General features: G+C 44.9%; 1 protein-coding gene across 5 annotated transcripts in view; it reads left to right on the top strand.

Annotated features, from left to right (window-relative positions):
• The first annotated feature begins 4,422 nt into the window (after positions 1-4,422).
• Positions 4,423-18,161, top strand: part of Skil (SKI-like proto-oncogene) — a 28,072-nt gene continuing 14,333 nt past the window's right edge. For 2 of the 5 annotated variants that reach the window (XM_087614206.1, XM_087614199.1), the window contains exons 1-3: positions 4,423-4,516; positions 6,070-6,132; positions 6,687-7,832. In XM_087614206.1, the coding sequence (XP_087470332.1) occupies positions 6,744-7,832 (1,089 nt within the window). In that variant the 5' untranslated portion in view covers positions 4,423-4,516; positions 6,070-6,132; positions 6,687-6,743. 5 annotated transcript variants of the gene reach the window in all.

Raw genomic sequence — 18,161 nt, 5'->3', positions numbered from 1 at the left:
TAAGACTCATGGCAGAGACCAGATCCCCCCCCCCCCCCCCCAAAAAAAATTCCTATTCGGATTGGCTGATTCTCTGAGCATAATACACGCTGAGCCCCTGACCTAGCCAGGGAGATGACTGAATATTCTTCACTCTATCTGTTCAATTAGGGGCGGGGCCACAATCTGAAGCCCTCTCTGCCCACCTCTGCCTTGCTTTAATAGCTATTGCTGTTAGTTCTGACTAATTGCTAGTCTGATGCTGCAGGTGTTGCTGGTGCTAGACCTTGATGGGTTCTGCTAGATGCTTTAATATTAGACTGTCGGGGTTGGGGATTTAGCTCAGTGGTAGAGCGCTTGCCTAGGAAGCGCAAGGCCCTGGGTTCGGTCCCCAGCTCTGAAAAAAAGAACCAAAAAAAAAAAAAATATTAGACTGTCCTCTTTCTCCTCTTACTTACATGACCGGATTGCAGTTCATCATGGACCTTTTCCCACTACGGTCTGTGGATAGTTAACACTTACCACAGTTACCAAGATGTGGCTATAAATTTCACTGGTTCCCTCACCTCAACTCCTTGTCCTCTTTTCGTTGGAAGCGGAGGGAGCCAGCCAGCCTGCCAGCACTTGCTTAGAGCCCTGTCTTTTCCTGTTACCTGTTGATTTGGGTATCTCCTCTCTAGCTGTAAGCCTTGTATTTACTCCTCAGTCTTCCCAACCTCACCCTTGTAACCCTAATCTCTGTTTTTTGCCGTAAGAGCAGGACAGAATTTGCTTTCCCATTTGCAGATTCTTGGTTTCTACGATTCCCAGACAGCTACACCTACTAATGAAGGGATTTTAAGGTATCTAGTCCCAGTGAGAGGACCAAACACTGGTCCCACTCTACCATTTGGGATTCTTAAAACACTGGCATGCTCTCACAGTGCTCTTGCTCAGAGCTCCAGATAGAGGCGAAGAAGGTGTGGCCTTGTTGGAGCAGTTGTAGCCTTGTTTGAGGAAGGGCGTCACGGAGTGGGCTTTGATATTTCAAAAGCCAATGTGAAGCCCAATATTTCTCTCTTTGCCTGAAGATCAGGATGTAGCTTTCAGCTATCTCTTCGTCACCATGCCTGCTATCATGCTTCCTGCCATAATGATATTAGACTAAGCCCCTGAAACTGTAAGCCAGCCCTGATTAAACGCTCTAAGAGTTGCCTCCACCATGTGATCTCTTTACTGATTTTCCACCTTACTTTAGTTTTTATTTTAGGACAGTTTCCCCTGCATATATACATGTGTATCACATTTACATTAGGTGTTCCAGGAGGTCACCTGGAGTTACAGATCACAGTGAGCCCCTGTGTGGGCGCTAGGAATTAAATTTGTGTCCCTTGCACGAACGAGATATCTCCCATGAGTTATCAGCCTCGCACCTTACGTTTTGAGACAGGCTCTCCTATGGAGCCTGGAGCTTACGGATCTAGTGATGCTGGAAGGCCAGTGAGCTTGGGGGCTCTGCCTTTCTCAGCTCCCTTCCGTGCTGGGGTTACGGTGGGCATCACTGTGACTCGGTTTTATGTCGGTCTTGGGGAAATGAAATGCAGGACCTCATGCTTCTATAGTGGATGCTTTCTTTACCAATGTACCATCTCTGTAACCCCCATGATTTTTTCCTAAGGCCTGTTTAAGATCTGTGTCTGTTTAAGATCTGTTTCTGGAATAAAGGATTATTGTCATTTGCTTTCAGTGTCTTTAATTCTTACTATTCTCTTGAGATGGCATCTCTTGTAGCCCAGGCTAGCCTCTTACTCTGTAGAAGAGGATGACTTTGGACTTCGGATCCTCTTGCCTCTACCTCCTGAATACTAGGACTGCTTATGCAGTTCTAGGGTTTAACCCAAGGTTTGATGTAGGCCAGGCAAGCACTTTACCAATGAGGCTACATCCGAAGCATTAATGTTACATTATATTACATTATACATCTTATCGGTGATTCTGAAAACCCTTAAACAGTCTTTAAAAGTGTGGTTCGGAAAAAGCCTACCCATTTGCAGCGGTGCTATGCAGACCGACCTCGCTTAGTTCCACTCACATCCTACCTTTACCTTTAGGCTAAGACCCAGGGAATTCGAGGGCAAAGTGAATTTTATTTCGTAATTGAAGAATAGTGGTAAAAAAAAATACCCAAAGCTTGGTTTTGATTGATTCTAGCCGCATGGCTGTGTCTAGTGTCTCAACTGTTATACATAAAAATCACAGACACAAAAGACTCTTTTCTCAAAAACAGATTCCTGGAGAGGACAAAAGAACAGAGAGATAATGTATTTGGTTTTTCTAAAAAAGACTATCTATTGTCTAATTAATTCTGTTTCTCAGGCCTTGGCCATGCTAGCAAGTAATTACTTTCATGGCTGGTAAGAGGACTACTAAATACTTACCATTAATTGCAGTCTCAGACTTGCTTAAGACACACACACACACACACACACACACACACACACACACACACACACACACACCCTCAGTTATCTTGGTTTCTAAGTTTGTTTCTTCTGGTTAGATCCAGAGCCAGGTGCGAGGTGACCAGGCGCTCAGTCTCAGGACTGTCCTGGCTTTGCGCCTCAGTTTTCCAGCCAGCCTTCTGAATATCCTGGCGGTTAGAACATCTATTCCCCGAGACTCGCAGATGCTGCTCTCCCCACACTGGCTCTGCACAGAACATCATTATCTTTGCTGAGCTTCTGTCTCTATGGCAATAACAGATGGGAAGTGCTGTGGAATTATTCATGTTCACACAGGCAGTCAAGAAACGGGCGAGTAGGAGGTGGGAGAGGGGCATGACCTGGGAGCACGGAGATGGGGGCCGACAGGAGCTGGGGCGGGGGCGGTGATGAGAGGTGACATTTGTTAGACCTATTGTGGGGTGAAAAAGGACGAAAATTCTTCAAGCACAAAAGTACTCCCAATTGGATAGCTGCAAATGTGGACCCAAACATGAGTAACCCCGAAGCGGTAAAATAAACTGGGCGAGAAAAAAAAAAAAAGAAAATAAAAAGGAGGGGTGGAGTGGGGGCGGGGAGCACCGCCGTCGCCGAAGCTTGAGTTCCCTAAGTCTGCGCAGTGCTACTCGCTGCGCTATTTCAGTTCCTGATCCTGCGGTGGGGTGGAGAAAAGGGGATTTCTTGGTGTTTCGAAATATGACGGGCTAGCTTCACAGAGTTGAATATTCGAGCTATCCTGGGTACGTTGGCTAGGAAGTCCCCTCATCCACCCCCGCCGGCGGTTCGAGGTGGCAGCCGAAAGTGGTTATCTTCCCCCACCTCTTACCGTCTCTGGAAAAAAAAAAAGAAAAAGAAAAAAGAAAAAAAAAAAAAAAAGGAAAAGCCCGAAAACCCCAACCAAAGTGCTTAGTGAATTAGAACCGGTCACTTTATGGAGGACGAGAGCAGCTGGGGCAGCAAGGTCTGCCCCGGCGGTGCTGAAACCTCCGCCTCCCGGGCGATGGCGGCCCGGGAGGCGACCGGGTGAGGCCACCCCAGCGCGGCCAGGCGGGGCTGATCGCCAGCAGCTGGCAGGGCGGCCGCGGCGGGAGGCCCCACGGGGGCGAGAGGCCCCGCGACGTCTGCGCGCCGGCGGGGGGGGGGAGAGCTGGGGGAGGGAGCGCGGGGGGAGCACGGGGGCAGGTGGCAGCGCTGAACGGGGAGGGTGGCAGCGCGGGGGCGTCTGCGCGGCGGGCTCAGCCCGGGGGTCGCGGCGGGGAGCCACCCGCAGGCTACCTCCGGGGCGGGGCCAGGCGGCCAGCTGCGGCCGCGGGGGTGGGGGGCTGTTGGCCGAGTCTGACCTCGGGCGCGGCCAGCTGCCGGGGTCGCGCACAGTGCAGCCCGCCGCGCCCTACCCCCTCTCCGCCTTCTCACCCCCGCCTTGCCGCGCGGCGGCCCAGCGGCCAGGGCGCCCCCAGGTCTGGCCCGTCACCACACGGCGGCGGGCGTGGCGGGGGCGGCCCCAGACAGCCGGCTGGGCGACTCGAGGAAGGAAGGAGGGCGGCGGGGGTGGGGCCGAGGGAACATCCTGTCTGCGCCGGGCACCGCAGACAGTGCCGTGCGCCAGCCGCCCAGACGGCGCGCCGGGCCAGCCAGCAGCGCGGGGCACGCGCGGGAGGGGGCGGGGGAGCGGGAGACCGGCGCACGCGCGTGCGCGGCGGAGGCACCAGGCGCGCGCCCCGGCCAGGGCCGGAGAGGCGCGCGCAGCCTGAAGCGCGCAGACCGCGAGGAGCCACAATAGGGCAGACGGCGCGCGCGCCCGAGGGACTGGCTGGCGCGGGGCCGCGCGGCGCCGCTGGCTTAGTTCCCTCCCCTCCCCCGCCCGCCGCCCTCGCTGTCCCCCGGGCGGCCGGAGACGGCGGCGGCGTCTGCGGGAAGCCGTGTCTCCGCAGTGACGTGGGCGGGCCGCGGGCCGGGTGACGTCAGAGGCTGTGTGTAGCGATGTGTGTGGGGTTCGGAGCGGCGCCGGCACAGCGAAGGCGGCGGGCGAACGACGGCGACGGCGACGGCGGGCACAGGTGCGGCCGCAGGTCGCGAGGGGACGTGAGGGGCGTGCGGCCTCTGGGGGCGCTGAGGCGGCGGCGGGGGGGTTATGGGGAGGCCACAGAGCCCGTGGGGCTGTCCGGGCGCCGAGGGCCTGAGTGGGGCGTCCGGGATGCGTGGGGTCCCGGGCGGGGTCGAGGGCACAGGGCGCGCGGCGGGGGTCCCACGGGTGTACAGGCCTCGCAGATTCTAGGACGGGTCGGCTGGGAGGGGATGGCGGTGCACTTGACCCGAGCCGCCGGGACCCGGGAGACCTGGACACCGGTCATCGCCGCCATCCCCCGGCCGTCTGCGCTCGGCGGGGATGCCTCGGGCTGGCCCCATCTCTGAGCGTCCAGCGACGCAGGCTTCCGGGCTTGGCGCCCAACCTGCCTGCGCCCCTCTGGGTGTTACGGCTCAGGGTGGGTCAGTGGTGGGGAGGCGCAGCCCTGGGGCGCAGAGGTAACCCCAGAGAACTTCCCGCGGACCGAGTGCGTGGGGGATTTCCACCGGCGGCCCCCGCAGTGGGGCGATGTGGGGAGGGCACTTAGGGTGATCCCGGTCACAGAGGTGGGGGTTGGGAGGACTCCTACTTCCTCTGCCCCCTCTCACCTCACCAGACGTCGGGAGTCCTCTGCTTCCCGGTCCTTCGGGTTGATGATGAGTGGGTGTCTCTGCGTGTGCGCAGGGCTGCGGGGGCGCCCCTGGTCTAGGTCATGCCTCCTGCCCTTTTCCTTGGCTCGCCTTGGCTGAGGTGTCCCTGTAGTGGCGAAAGTCACAGTACGGTGGCTAGGTGGCTTTCGTCCGTAATTCTCTGGGTTTGTGTTAACATAAATTGCTGGGAGTTTAGAAGCAAAGGTTTTTATTTATCGGCTTTTATTGGGTTTTCTCCAGGGAGGGAAGTGGATGAATACTCTTTTTCGCCACTCTGCCTCCATTTGCATTCTTTGTGAGGTCTGTCTGCCTTGTGCTTTTTGTCCCGGATTAGTCTTGCTAAAGGATGGAGATTTCCAGGCATGGAGTCTTACAGCTTTTGGCTTCCATTAAGCAAATTCGCTAACCTTTTAAAGGGAAAGTTTTTCTTCTTCTTCAATTTAAAAAGATAGTATATATTGACTAGATGAATTAATCTGCTTGAGACTTAATTACATATGGTAGGTATATTAACATGTATCTTTTGCGGGGTGGGGGGAGAGCAGAAACTACAGGGTTCTTTTTTCTGAAGAGAAAGGATTACTTTTTAAAATTTAAATGGCATGCATAGTTGAGAAAGCCTCTGCTACTGCGTTTTGGTTATCCGTATTCTAAATTTGTGTACTCTTCCTTGTTTGGAGAGATATTATTTAATGCTCCTGTTACCCACGGTCTGGACTGCTTCCTATTTAGATGAAGTTTCTTTTAGATAACTGGTGTTAGGTTGGAAGAAACCACCCAAGTGTTACCTTTGGCAAAGTGAACTGAGTTTAAGATTAAGAAACTGGTTTTAAACAGACCCTTTGGCCTCTGGAGCTAATTCAAATGTAACTCTCCCCACCCCTTTCTCTTCCAGATCAATTAAAAGAAGAATGAACTGTAATCCCTGAAGATAAACTGGGCAGCTTTTTTACTTAGTGTATGTATATTGCTAATTATAAAAGTTCAGGTGGAGCCAGGCTCCTGCTGTGTGGAGATTTAGACAAGTCTTCAGTTTGTCAGCACAGAGCCACAGACCACCATTTTCAGTGAGGATACCTGCCTCTTCTTTTTTGGTGTTCTTGGCAAAAACTAAAACCATTGCATCATTGTAACTCGTGTTTGGGTGTAGTTTCAGGATACAGTCATGGCATAAACTTTCCACATGCTTTGCTTAAAGAACAAAACCAACCAAACTCAACCACTATACCAAACTTTGGACTTCTTGAACTGAGGAATTAGCTTTATTTTAACATAAATAGCTGAAGTGCTCAAGAAAACAAGACTTTTCTCAGGGGTGTGCTGACAATTATACCCTTTGTTATTAGAAGCGAATTGAGAAGTTTTGTAGTATTTTCAGTTACATCCTGAGAAACGGCTGAACCGAAACAGAGTTGTACAATCTATTGAGCAAGAAAATTCATCTTTGGAAACTAAACATTTCTAAGTGAGTCACAAGTATTTGTATACGTTGCCTTTTTCTCTTCAAATTAGGAACTGAGAACAACATGCCAATTGAAGACTTAATTATTTAAAAACACCGGTGTGGCCATGGAAAACCTGCAGTCTAATTTCTCCTTAGTTCAGGGTTCAAATAAAAAGCTGAGCGGGATGGAGGATGATGGCAGTCCTCCCGTGAAAAAAATGATGACAGACATTCATGCCAATGGGAAAACGCTAACCCAGGTGAAGAAGGAGCATTTGGACGACTACGGAGATGCGTCAGTGGAACCAGATGGCGAGCACGCCAAGCGCAACTGTCCTTCTCTACCTGAAACTTTAAATTTAAACCCCAGTCTGAAACACACACTGGCACAATTCCATTTAAGTAGTCAGAGCTCTTTGGGTGGACCAGCAGCTTTTTCTGCTCGATATTCCCAAGAAAGCATGTCACCGACTGTGTTCCTGCCTCTTCCGTCTCCTCAGGTTCTTCCTGGTCCTCTTCTTATTCCTTCTGATAGCTCCACAGAGCTCACTCAGACTGTTTTGGAAGGGGAGTCTATTTCTTGTTTTCAAGTCGGAGGAGAAAAGAGACTGTGTTTGCCCCAAGTCTTAAATTCTGTTCTCCGAGAATTTTCACTCCAGCAAATAAACACAGTATGCGATGAGCTCTACATCTATTGTTCAAGGTGTACTTCAGACCAGCTTCATATCTTAAAGGTCTTAGGTATACTTCCATTCAATGCCCCCTCCTGTGGGCTGATCACGTTGACTGACGCACAGAGACTCTGTAATGCTTTACTGAGGCCACGAACGTTTCCTCAAAATGGTAGCATACTTCCTGCTAAAAGCTCTTGGGCCCAGCTGAAGGAGACTGGCAGTGCCTTTGAAGTGGAACATGAGTGCTTGGGCAAATGTCAGGGTCTCTTTGCACCTCAGTTTTATGTTCAGCCCGATGCTCCCTGTATCCAGTGTCTGGAGTGCTGTGGAATGTTTGCTCCTCAGACATTCGTCATGCATTCACACAGATCCCCTGACAAGAGAACTTGCCATTGGGGCTTTGAGTCAGCCAAGTGGCACTGTTACCTTCATGTGAACCAAAAATACCTAGGGACACCCGAAGAAAAGAAACTGAAGATAATTTTAGAGGAAATGAAGGAGAAGTTTAGCATGAGAAATGGAAAGAGAATCCAATCAAAGGCAAGTTCCTTTTTTTTTTTTTGACTAGTAATTTCAAATAGTAATGGTATCCTAATTCTGTGTCTACAGCTTTGAATTATGAAGCTAATGCTTCAGCCTGTCCATGTAACAACAAAAACCCATCAGCCTCCTGTTTGTCTGTCTTAGCCACAGTGGTTTCCGTATAGGTTTTCCCCTGAGAGAAGTAGGGTCATTCCCATTTTACAGGTAAGAGAATGAGCCTCCAGTTGAAAATGCCTTCTAAAATTGCAGGCATTGTGAATTCTTGGCCCATATCCTTCACACATCCTGCTGCTTGACTAAATCTGTTGCTTACGACTCAAGAGAGTTCGCACTTTGGTGTTGGCGTTATCTCCACTTGCAAACTGGTCCGGTGTTAGGCTCAAAATTGCCTTTCGAAGCTGTACAAATAGTTTTTGTGCTGGGATTGAGGATTGATCCGTATTCAAAGCAAATTGAGACATTTATCTGAGTAATTTGGTATCAGTAACCAAGATTTTGTTTTTAATACAAAGAAAGGAATGCTTTTGAAAAACTGTGATACAGAGGCCGAGTCAAGGTCATTTCAGTTTAATGAAGTACTGCTGCGACCAGCTGCCTGCAGAGAGATGGTAAATCATTACTCCTTCCACAGGTTTCTGGAAGGCTAAGATACTGTCTTCATTCTAGGGAAGGTTTGAATGCCTGGTATTTAAACCTTGATGTGGTTATTTTATATACTTTTCTACTTGATTTAAAGTTAATAGGTAATGTACCTAGGACTGTTTAAAATGCATTGAACATTACTCTAGAGCTGTTTTTCATGCAAGTTTTATGTTATTAATTTTTATAACAAGACAGGCCACATTTTAAGAACTTAGTTTTCCATTATTAGTTTTTCTTCCCTTTGAACTACCACTTTCTGTTTAATGGAAGAAACTTTATTAAGTAATTCAGGGTTGTTCACAGCAGTTTTAGGTAGGCTTAAATTCTAATTTAGTATTGGGTGTTGTGCGCTTAAGCTTTTGAGGGAATGTCAGTGTCTTCTGAGGCAGTAGTTTTCCGCTGCAGTGCAACATAGAGAGAGCTAGACTTTTCCTTAGGTTAGCTTGCTCCTTTCCCAGAAGTTTATCACTGACATTCCTCGCCGGTGGCTACTAAGATAAGTTCTTCAGGTGCAGTGCGAACTGGTTTTAAGTCAGGATTGACCTGATGCCGTTATTCAAAGTGGAAACTTGCCTGTAGCTAGAGCTCTCTGTGCAGTGCTCCTGCTCAGACATGATCTGTATTCCTCTGTCTGTTTCAGCTAATTAGAGCCACTGTCCTTCCACGTGTGACAGTGGCTGTATTATTTGCTCTGGTCTTCATTTCTCTTGACAACATTCTTAGAATTACCTGTTCTGCACTTGGGTGAAACCCATCTGAGAAATATGGCCCAGTCTGGTTTGAAAAGGAGAATTCACAGAGAGGGAATTGAAACTGCTTTTTTTTCCTTGGGATGCAGTAATACAGATACATTTTTTATTTGATTCTGGGAAGGTATGAGACACACACCCCCTTCTTTTGTTTTTCTCAGTTTGCTGGAGGTTTTGTACTGTGTTGTTTCCAATTTTATGTGAAATGAAGGAAGTTAGGGGAATTCAAGAAATTTTTCTTTAGAAGAAAATTGGGGTTTATTTAACACATACTTAAGCAGCTTTAAAAGTGCTGTTACTGTACATTTTAAAGTTTCCTCTGAATATGGAGAGGTAGTTTTCAAGGATCTGTGAGAGAAGTGACCTAGACTTTCCTTCTGTCTGGTGTGTCTGGCAGCTGGTAGGCTGAGGTGAAGGTTGGTCTTCTGGCTTTAGGCTAGAGATCTTCCCTGAAGCATGCATTTGAAGAATAATATTAGTGCTTACTTTAACATAATGGCTCTTAAATTCTTTACTGACTGCACAAAACTGAAGTACTTACAAAGGAAAGCAGTCTTGGGTTGGAGAAGATATTTCTCAGGGCATTCAGAGAGTCAGAATTTTAGTTGTTGGTTGCCAGACAGACCAAACTGATGAGGAAATTCATTTTTAAAAAAATCAAATCAAACTATTGTTAAACCCAAAAACTCTATTGAATATTTTGACCTACTAAATGAGATTAGATTTAGTGTGATCAGTGTAATTTGATATGGTTTGTGTAGTTTACTCATTTTGAATTCAAATAAAAAGAAATCTGAAAATATAGGCATTTATTGGAACTGTAGCAACTTTTTACTTACTGTTTTTAAAAATAATACATCCATATTTTGTGTGCATTGCTGTTTTGTCTGCTTGAGGGTCTGTGAGGATATTGGCCTTTGGGACTAGAATTACAGACAGTTGTGAGTTGCCATGTGGGAATTGAACTTGGGTCCTCTTGAAGGACAGCCAGTACTCTTATCAGCTGAGCCATCTCACCAGACCCTGTGGCAACTTATTTTAAAGAACAGCAATTGTATCAGTAATGACCAACAAGCTATTTGCATAGCTGATATATTTAATTTGCATAGTTAGCTATGCTTTAGATCCTGGGAATAAGTGGGGTCAGGTTAAGTGTTCTTAGTGGAGAGCTCAGCTTTTTCTTGGTAGAAATTACAATGTTTTGGACCCCTTCTTCAGTCATCAGAAATAATTCGTGATGGGTCTGGGAATGTAGTCAGTTGGCAGAGAGCTCGCCCAGCCCATACACAGCCCTGGGTGGATCCATAGCACGTTGTAAACCATGGGCGGTGGTGTGAACCTGCAGTCCTGGATTTGAGAAATGGAAGTAGGATGGTCATCCTTGACTACATAGGGGGATTGAGGGCTACATGGGATCTTACCTCAAAAAGAAAAAGTACATACAATTTTAGATACGCTTGGGTTGCACAGTACAATGGGTATTTCCAGAGCCTTTAATTTTTTTTTTAATTTTCTTAGTGTGAATTTTATTTAGAAAAATGGTTGTTGTGTTTTAGAATGCTCAGTTTGCAAAAATACTGTTTTCTTAATTCTTTCTCACTTTATCATAGGTATTCAGCCAGGTAAGAATCAGAGCATCTGAATCTCAGCCTAAGACCCAGGCTAAGCAGATACACCACTCAGATAAGCCTGCGGGGTGCTTAAGCTCATGTTCAGGCACACTAGAAAAGGTCACGTATGCTTAGCTGATAACAGAACTGTAGGCGATTCTTCTGTAGCCCAGGACTGACTACTTCTAATTCACTAAGGTGAGAATGGTGTGTGCCGGGACAGAGAGATGGCTCAGCACTGGTTGCTTCTGCCAAGGAGTCAGCTCTGGTTCCCAGCACCATGGCAGCTCATAGTCATCTGTAACTCCAGTGCTAGGGGATCTAAAGCCCTCTTCTGGCCTCTGAGGGCAACAGGCATGTAAATATGCTCACACAAACACTCATACACATAAAGATCCTTAAAGAATGGGTGGCGTATGCCCTTAACATATAGTAGAATTAAGATTTCCCTTTTTTTATTTTTTGGTTCTTTTTTTTCGGAGCTGGGGACCGAACCCAGGGCCTTGCGCTTCCTAGGTAAGCGCTCTACCGCTGAGCTAAATCCCCAGCCAAGATTTCCCTTTTTTAAAAAATTTTATTTATTTTATGTATATGAGTACACTGTAGCTGTCTTCAGACACACCAGAAGAGGGCATCAGATCCCATTACAGATGGTTGTGAGCCACCCTGTGATTGCTGGGAATTGAACTCAGGACCTCTGGAAGAACAGTCAGTGCTCTTAACCGCTGAGCCGTCTCTCCAGCCCAGAATTAAGATTTCTAACATTCAGATTTGTCTGCTCTTAGTACAGAATTGTAGTTTTACTTTATACAGTTAAAGGAATATTGTTTTTTTTTAGGTGATCTATGATGCAGATGTCCTTAAGATAAACAGCTTAGATACTTTCTCCTTGGTGGTAGAGAACTTAACCTGTGTTATCCCTCAGTTGAGATTCAGTTCATGCTCCCCCTCCCCCAAAGAAATTAACCATTTCACCCCCTCTAGTTTTGCAGTTTTGTTTCTGTGGTGATCACTGGAACAATGGTACACATATTTCTCATCCCTGGCAAGGTGCTATATTTATAGGAAACAGGCTTCTTGTTATAATCCTAAGGAAGTAAGCAAATACTTTTTTAATATATGGTATTCATTCATTCTTTTTTGAGTTCTGAGATCAAATTCAAGACCTTGCCCATGTTTGTCATGTTTTATCTGAGGATTCTCTGTGTAGCCCTGGCTGTCCTGCAACTCATACTGTCGACCAGGCTGGCCTCAGAAATCCACCTGCCTCTGTCCCAGGGGCTAGGATTAAAGGTGTGCTGCGTAGGCCAGCAGGTTTTCTGTTTTCTGTTTTTAAAGAATGGCTTGATAATGGTCATCCATAATTATTATATATATAACAGTGTAACTCATCAAATGAGAGGATAGATGTGAAAGCATTTGGAAATTGGAAGTCTATTATGTAGAGATGTCAGATGGTATTGAATGGTTACTGAAATATTAATATGTACATGGGAATTCCTCCTCGAGGTTTGTAATAAGAAACAGAAGCATTTTAAAATTACTAGACTGCAACAACCCAAACAGGTATGTCGATTGGTTTCTTTGAGGTGGTGCCCACTCGCACTCTGGTTGACATCTCCTTGAGGTTTCAGATAATAGAGCCTAGTGCAGACTTGTTTGGATTGGGTCAAAGTTAATTTGGAACACTGTTTTCTTTGACAGTGGATCTTAATAGGGAGTTTATGATGATTGAGTCTTTAGAGTTTATTTTTTGTAATACTGGAAGTTCCCTGATTTTACTGTAAAGTTTTATAGTACTTTAGGGATAGTATGTCTTAATTAATATAGGACATTAATTTTCTTAATCTAAAATAGAATCATTAGCTTTTTATTTTTTTTAAAGACAGTAAAAAGTTAGATATTGATTCTTTTTAATTTGAGTTACTTTTTTTTTTTGGTTCTTTTTTTTTGGAGCTGGAGCTGGGGACCGAACCCAGGGCCTTGCGCTTCCTAGGCAAGCGCTCTACCACTGAGCTAATCCCCAGCCCCTTGAGTTACTTTTCAAACTACAGCTTTTCATCTGTGTACTTTTTGTCTCATGCGGGGCTCCATGAGAGAAGTAAACCCTACAGAAAATGCTTGGGAAGCTGCTTTGCCAGTTTCCCCAAGAACAGTACATTGCAGCCCTTCACACAAGTCAGTGTCTTAGCATTTTTAATACTTTTTATAACCAGGTTGAAAAGGGTCAGAAGGAGCATGAGATCATTTTAGTAGGTTATTTTTTTTGTTTTTTTTTTTCTTTTTTTCTTTTTTTCAGAGCTGGGGACCGAACCCAGGGCTTTGCGCTTGCTAGGCAAGCGCTCTACCACTGAGCTAAATCCCCATTCCCATTTTAGTAGGTTATTAACATTTAAATATAGCCAAAACAAAATAGAATAAAGTAGAAAATTGGAGATACTATACACAGTAAGGCCAATATTCTTTTTGTATTCACAGTGAACATTATTTGAATGTTCAAATCACACCATTTTTTTTTTTTTGGTTCTTTTTTTCGGAGCTGGGGACCGAACCCAGGGCCTTGCACTTCCTAGGTAAGCGCTCTACCACTGAGCTAAATCCCCAGCCCCCACACCATATTTTTAAAATGCCTATTTTTCCAAATAAGACAGAAAAATCAAGCCTTATATTTATTTTTTTAATTGTAAAAGAACGAGGGACACATGGAGTACTAATAATAAGAGGTAGATGGGATGCAGTGATATTAATAACTGTTGCAAATACAAATGATCTGAATACCCCCAGTTAATGGCCAGATTACCAGATTGGCTAAAAATGGCAGTTATGTGCTGCCTTAAAGAAAACTATCCAGATAGAGCGTCAGTAAAGTTAAAAGTTGAAGCATGGAAAAAGATAGCACCTCTGAAATCTTACAAAAAAACTCTTATATGAATTTGGAGAGCTGCCTCAGTGGTTAAGAACATTGACTGCTCTCGCTAAGGACCCAGGTTTGGTCCCTGCAGATGTGTTTTACAGCTAGTTCCATAGGAGCCAGCCCCTTTTGCCCTTCTGGTACGCATCTGTATAGATTTGGCTTTAGCCTTAGCTTTATACATGATATGTTATACACGTTGAACAGTTGACAGGTATCAGTGAAAATACTCTGGTGGCATTGAGAGTGCTACTTTGTCTAAATCTACGAGGCTTCTACTGGCAGGGTTATCTGAAGGAGTCTGAATTGGGGGATTACCTCAATCAGATTGGCCTGTGGTGGGTCTTGGGGCACTTTCTTTATTGCTAATTGATGTGGGAGGTCCTCCCCCGGGCAGATGTTCCTGGTTTGTAGAAGCAAGCAAGCCAAGCAAACCAGGAATCAGCTTTCCTCAGTGGTGTCTGCTTCAGTTCCTGCTTGAGTTGCTTTTGACTTCTCTCCCATGGTGAACTGTGACTTGGAAGTAAAGTCACATAAGCCCTTTCTTGCCTTCCCAGGTTGTTTTTGGTCAGTGTTCTGTCACCATGACTGAAAGCAAATTAGAGCACTGCTTAATTGTCTAAGGATGTGGCTCAGTGGCTGGATGCTTGACTGGTGTGTACAGGGCTCTGGACTGATCCTAAGCACTTGGAGGAAAAAGCTGATGTTCGTAGTTTCTTACGTAAAGCTCATAGTATAAAATTTTGTTTTCCTAATTTCTTTAACTCCTAACAAGACTCTTACCAGTTCCTCACATTGCAAAGGGATAGCTGTACTACAGCTTCACACGGTTTACGATAACGACTACATATTTATTATTGCAGAGTTTGGTCTTTCAGTGTGAGCAGCAGGCACTGATGTCACTCCCGGGGATCCACGGGATCAGCTCTAGATACGTTAATGCAGGTGCTTAGATCACTGTGCCTCGGTTTTGCATTAGGTTAGTTAATTCTCAAGAACTGTGGCATGAACCTAAAGCTGAAAAGCGCTTAAGTAGCTATTTGCAACCACATAACACTATTTCATTTCAGTTGTTGACATAATCATTCACAATATGCTGAGCATGCTGAGGAAAGCAGATACCATCTGAGGGATTGGGTTTCCTTCAGTGAACGTTGTTGGCAGCCATGGGCTACGAGGTGCTTTGTGTACCTCTGCAGTCATTTACTGACCACTTGAGTGTCTTAGTGTTACATATGCTAAAGAGACCCAGAGCCAGGCATCTCATTTCATACTAAAAGAGATATTTCTTAAGCAGTAATAGCTTGATCTAGTGGTGTCCTTGGAGAGGTCGTGGATTTATGTTGAACCTATTATATAATAATGCGCGTTATATTTTAGTTCTCATGTAAGCATCCCATTAAGACTGTTAAGCTTGCCGGCCAGCATACTGTCTCTGAACACAAGAAGTTAAAGATGATGATTATTTGTAGCACTTTTAACTGTTGTTTGATGTGTGTGGGTGTTTTGTCTGAATATGTCTATGTGTCACTTGTATGCCTGGTGCCTGCAAAGAAATCAAGAAGAAGCTGTCTAGCTACCAAAACCGGAGTTTCATATGTTTCCGGGTTACCATGTGGGTTTGGGAGTCAGACCGGGTTCCTCTGCGAGAGACAACAGTTCTCTTAACTGTGCGCCTGTTTTTAGCATTTTTAACAGTTCTGCTTTTAAAAGTATTTTTGGAGGGGCAATGAGATGACAGTGGGTAAGGGCTTTTCCATCAATCCTGATGACCTGAGTTCAGGCCCCAGGGTATCCATGGTGGGAGAAGAGAACTGTTTCATGAACATACACACTTTCTCTCAAACACACACACATTCAACTCATATGAACACATCCTCACACTCTAAATATAAAAACATGTAAATGTCTTAATTTTTATTGGGAATTTGGAAGATTGATCAGCATTTTAAAACATTGTCTTAGTTTTTTAGATAATAAACATTTGTCACTACAAATTAAAGAGCATAATATTAATCTGATATTATAATTACAAAAATAAGCATACCACTTAGAAACCAAGTTTATTCTGGAGTGCAGTCCTAGCACTCATAAGAATTCAGTGCAGTGTGGAGTATTTGATACAAATAGCTTGGAGCAGGTGGACATGCTTTTGTATTTAAAGTAGTACCAAAAATTCTTTTTAGAAGATGAAGTCAACTTCCCTAAACTGTGTCATTGTGAAACTGATTAGCATGTGTCACCCAGACCAATTGTTGCTGCTTAGGATGTCTGATTATGTAAGGGCTGTGTACTCGAGGTACCAGAGCCAAGATGTAGACGTGTAGGAAAACTTTAAGACTTTTCCTACGGGTTATTTATTAAAAATTAACTTATTAAACATTTTGGGATCCTTTAAATTTTGTTTTCATGGGTGTTAATTTGATGTTTAGTAGAAAAGGAGTCTTTGGATTGAAATAATGTATCTGAAACTTTGTATGTGTGAAATGGTGCCATCTGTTAATTTTGACGTAGACGATGGTGGGGCAGTCCAGCAGTAGAGCATTTAAAATAATAAGACTCTGCCTTCAATTACTAAGTGATGTTCTTCTCCACTTGCCAAGCAGGAAAATGCATATTGCTTTAGTGTTTGAGTACACAAAGGAGTAAATTGTCCCACATCGAGTGTAAGAAAAAAGGCAGAGGATGCTCTGGTTTCGGGATCTAATTTGTATTTCTGATCAGGAGCGGGAGCGTTACTGTGGTATCATTTAATTATATTCTTTCCCTAAAACCTAATTTGTATGTTGACACAAATGCAGGCTTAGAAGAGAAAATCTGGCATGACTGTTACTGTTTCATTTTGTAATATGTGCTTAATTGTTTTTAACATGCAGTTAGGATAATTCGTTAGGAGTGTGTTTTATGGCTTACCGCAGCATTTAGGCAAAATGACTTTGCAGTACTTTATCGCTGTTGGCATTGTGCATCCCTTAGGATTTGTATAAAGTTGTACATCTTAGAAAATGCAACCAAACAGGTTCAGCTTCCCCTGTGCTTCATGGAGGAGAAAGATCCAAATCTGAGAGTGTCTGGAGTTTCTTGGTAGCCAGTAAGTAACCTTGTGCCACTCCCCTGCCTCTTATGTCCTTTCGTGTTCTCTTCACTGGTGCTGATGATTGAACCCGCGAGCTAGTTGAGCACACATGCTAGGCAAATGCTCCGCATGGACCGTTGCTACTCCAGGGTCTTCAGAGTCACCCAAAGCACTGCGTGGTAGGCATGGTGCTAGGTACTAATGTGTAAAATAAAGACGCTCTCGACCTCCAGTTACTGTTGAGAGGCCAGATAGCCACTTGCTAGGGTTGAATGGGGGAATCAGACATTGGCTAGGGACAATATCAGGTAATTGTTGAAGGAAGTGTTCCAGCTAGCTTCAGTTGTCTGCTTGGGGCATTGCCTAGGTCAGATTGGCATTTTTTGATGGCTTATTGATGTAGAAGAGCTCAGCCCGTGATAGGCATTATCAGCCATAGGGTGATATAAGAAAGCCCTATCACCCTATGGTGATATATAAGAAGGGCTGTATAAGAAAGTTAGCTGAGCAGAAGCCAGAGCAAGCCAGTAAACAACCTTAGTCCACGGGTGTCCGCCTCAGCTTACCTCGAGTTCCTGTGTTGACTTCCTGTGGTGATGGGCTGTTACCTGGAAGTGTGAGTCACAGAAGCCCTTTCCCCACCTTGCTCTGCCCATGGTATTTATCATAGCAACGGATGGCAAACTCGAACAGGACGTTTGCTCAGAGCCTGTGGTCTGTGACTCTTTTAGTTGACTGATGTAAGAATAAGAAACAAAGAATAGAAACTGAGGAGGATGAATACTTAAAAATAAATAAACGCAAAAGATATGTTTCAAATGTAGAGAAATTGCTGAACTAAAGGCATAATAACCAAGCGTGGTGGCTCAAGCCTTTAGTCCTAGCACTCAGGAGGCAAAGGCAGTGGATGTCTTGAGTTCAAGGCCGGCCTGGTCTACATAATGAGACACTGCCTCAAATGTTTAAAAAAGGGCATTCTGTGCTTGTATTATGAATAAAATGACCACACAAGTCAAAGTAGGCTTTTGAAATAAATTTAGTGATTAAAGTTGTCATATTCCAAATCAAAGTTTGAAAAATTCTTGCAAGCTGTTCTGAAGATTTCAGATTCTAGTCTGTATACTAGGAAAACCTATTTAATGTGTGGTTCAGTGTAGTGATTTTAACTTTAATGTTTGAAGTGATTTATGGGGCAATATATCTAGACTTGTTTAAGATATAAGATCAATTATGAGTTTTGTTTAATGAGTTTAACCACAAAGTTTGACTTAATTCAAGATAATCTTGTATTTCCCTGGATTATTAGAGTAATTACTGAATTACTGATGTTTCTCAACA

This window comes from Rattus norvegicus, chromosome 2 (genome assembly GCF_021556685.1).
Source record: "Rattus norvegicus strain SHRSP/BbbUtx chromosome 2, alternate assembly SHRSP_T2T, whole genome shotgun sequence".
Lineage (NCBI taxonomy): Eukaryota > Metazoa > Chordata > Mammalia > Rodentia > Muridae > Rattus > Rattus norvegicus.
Note: the sequence above shows the minus strand (reverse complement) of the source record. Positions and strands in the feature narration are given on the sequence as shown.